Source organism: Sesamum indicum, linkage group LG6 (genome assembly GCF_000512975.1).
Source record: "Sesamum indicum cultivar Zhongzhi No. 13 linkage group LG6, S_indicum_v1.0, whole genome shotgun sequence".
In the NCBI taxonomy this organism is placed as follows: domain Eukaryota; kingdom Viridiplantae; phylum Streptophyta; class Magnoliopsida; order Lamiales; family Pedaliaceae; genus Sesamum; species Sesamum indicum.
Genome location: NC_026150.1, coordinates 9977194 through 9979510, shown reverse-complemented (window position 1 = coordinate 9979510; position 2317 = coordinate 9977194). Strand labels below are relative to the sequence as shown.

At 33.0% G+C, this 2317-nt stretch overlaps 1 protein-coding gene across 1 annotated transcript; it reads right to left on the bottom strand.

Moving 5' to 3' along the window:
* Positions 1130 to 2053, bottom strand: LOC105164279 (pectinesterase inhibitor 10-like). The gene has a single exon (XM_011082895.2). It carries the CDS (start codon positions 1842 to 1844, stop codon positions 1239 to 1241), a length of 606 nt encoding a protein of 201 aa, XP_011081197.1. The 5' UTR covers positions 1845 to 2053; the 3' UTR covers positions 1130 to 1238.

Genomic DNA, 2317 nt, shown 5'->3' with positions numbered 1-2317 from the left:
TTAGTGTAGTGTTCGTAATAATTTTTATTTTTATAATAAAAATAAGTTATAGAGAAAGTTATAAGTTAAATTATAGTGAAAATTGAGAGTATTTAAAAATAAAAATAAAAATGGAGAAAAACTGAAGACGGAGGGTTTGAGGACAAAGTTTAAGAAGATATAATTTTACTAATAAGTTGGATAAGTTGATGAGGCTTATAATTTTTATTTTCAGTTCATTTTCAAAATAAAAACTTAGATGAAACTATTTTTTAACATAATTGTACAGTATGCACACTAGAAAAAAAATAATTATTAGCTATAATTTTAATAGTTAAGGACTAAAAATTATGGTAAATAATTTTTATTTACCATGATTAAATAAAATTGATGCAAAAACATAGATTTCTTTTATCAAGAAAAAGTTATTTGCTATGGCTAAAAGCCATGGTAAAAATATTTGCTATGACTTTTGGCAATAACAAATATTTTAGCCACTTTCGTAGATACCATGTCCAACAACAGTTGCATGGGCGTGGTCAATGACTATTTGTTACGACTATTTTATTTTTATCCATGACAATTAACCATGGTTAATTGTTATATTTTTTTTTGTAGTGGCACCAACATTATTTTTAATTAGGCTTTAATATATTTTTGATTCTATAATTTTGGTATTTTGGTATTTTTAGTCTTTATCTTTTTAAGATTGTAAAATAGTCCTATAACTTTTTCACATTCTGTAATTTTGGTCCTTGTAGTGCAGGACTTTGCAAAATTGGCGGAAGAAATCATATACACCTCACGATTTCGACATTTATATCCTTTATCTTTCTAGGAGTTACAAAAGAATCATGCAACTTTTTAACATTTCGCAATTTTGATCCTTCCGGTGCAAAAATTCGCAAAAGTTGGTGAAACAAATTATGTGTCACGTCTATGTTGTCAAAAGTGAATTAATCCAAACAAAAGAACCAACTTGAATAAATTAAGTGAAGCACACATAATTTATTCTGATATTTTTTGTAAAATTCAATATCGAAAGAACAAAAATTGTAAAATATTAAAAAACTACAGGCCTCTTTTGCGATTTTAGAAATTAAGATATAAAAGTTAAAAATTAGAAAGTACTAAAATTAGAAGATAAAAATATATATAAGCGTTCTTAATTAACACTTGATCACATATATATGCTTTCCAAGGTATACAATATACCGTACCATACAATGTATAGAGGAGTACACATACGTATAAGCTGTTCAAACTGCAGCATAATTATTGATGAAGGCGAGAGCAATACTCGTCAAACGTGCGATCCTCACGACGAAACGCCGGACCAAAACTTTGACTTTCCCTCTTGTCGTGAAATCATCCATACAGGTATCATCGTCCGTCAAGGCTGCACTCACCCATGTCTGAACATCACTCATTCGGAGCTCGAATTCGGGCCCTTTTCGTGAATCATTCAGTTCTTTGATGGACTTCCGGAGCTCATACACAGAGTCACTCACCTCCTCCACGCACTCGAGCAGGGCCTGAATTTCTCCGGGCTTAAGCTTCAAGGCCCGATTTACGGACAGTTTCCTCAGTCTTTTCGACACCGAATGTGTGGTGTTGAAGGTGACAAGAAGGGCAGTGGTGGCTAGGAGTTTGGGGCTTGTCTTGATTTCAGTTGCGTATTTTGCGAGTGATTTTTGACATAATTTAGGGTACAGCGTTTGTCGGCACGACACTCTGATGTACTTAGAAATGTGGTATTTGTTTCGAGGGCTAGTGGGCGAGCAAGATAAGCTGTCCGTAATAAGACATAGAAGAAGAATGAATAGAACCATTAGGTTTTGAGAGGGAGGAGGATTGTTTTTCATATTTTTTCTTTTGTTTTTTTGTTTTTCCTATGAGGAAAGTGAGGATTTTGGAAGAATTGAGAAGAGGGTTTGAGGAGATTGAGGATTTAAGGTTGCCAATTTATGGAAATTATGTTGACATTGATCTATAGTTTTTGTCTCTTTTTGGAGTTATAGTTTGCTGAGGGAGGGATTTCTGTGCTGGGGTCCCCAGGACAAGACATGTGATAATAATTGGATTTTTGTGAAGTGAACAATGTGTTTGATATTTTAGAATTCCGCCTTACAGACACAAGTGAAACATTAACTTATGAATCAATAGATATGAAAATTTCTTGATAGGTCGGAAACTTGGTGGTCACAAATATGTCAATGCATTGCAGCCACTAACTCATACCATGTATATGTTGGTTTCACGCGAATCCAACAATTTGAACCAGGACAATTCTCTAAGAGGTTGTTTTGGCTAGATTTATTTTATACATTTTATATGT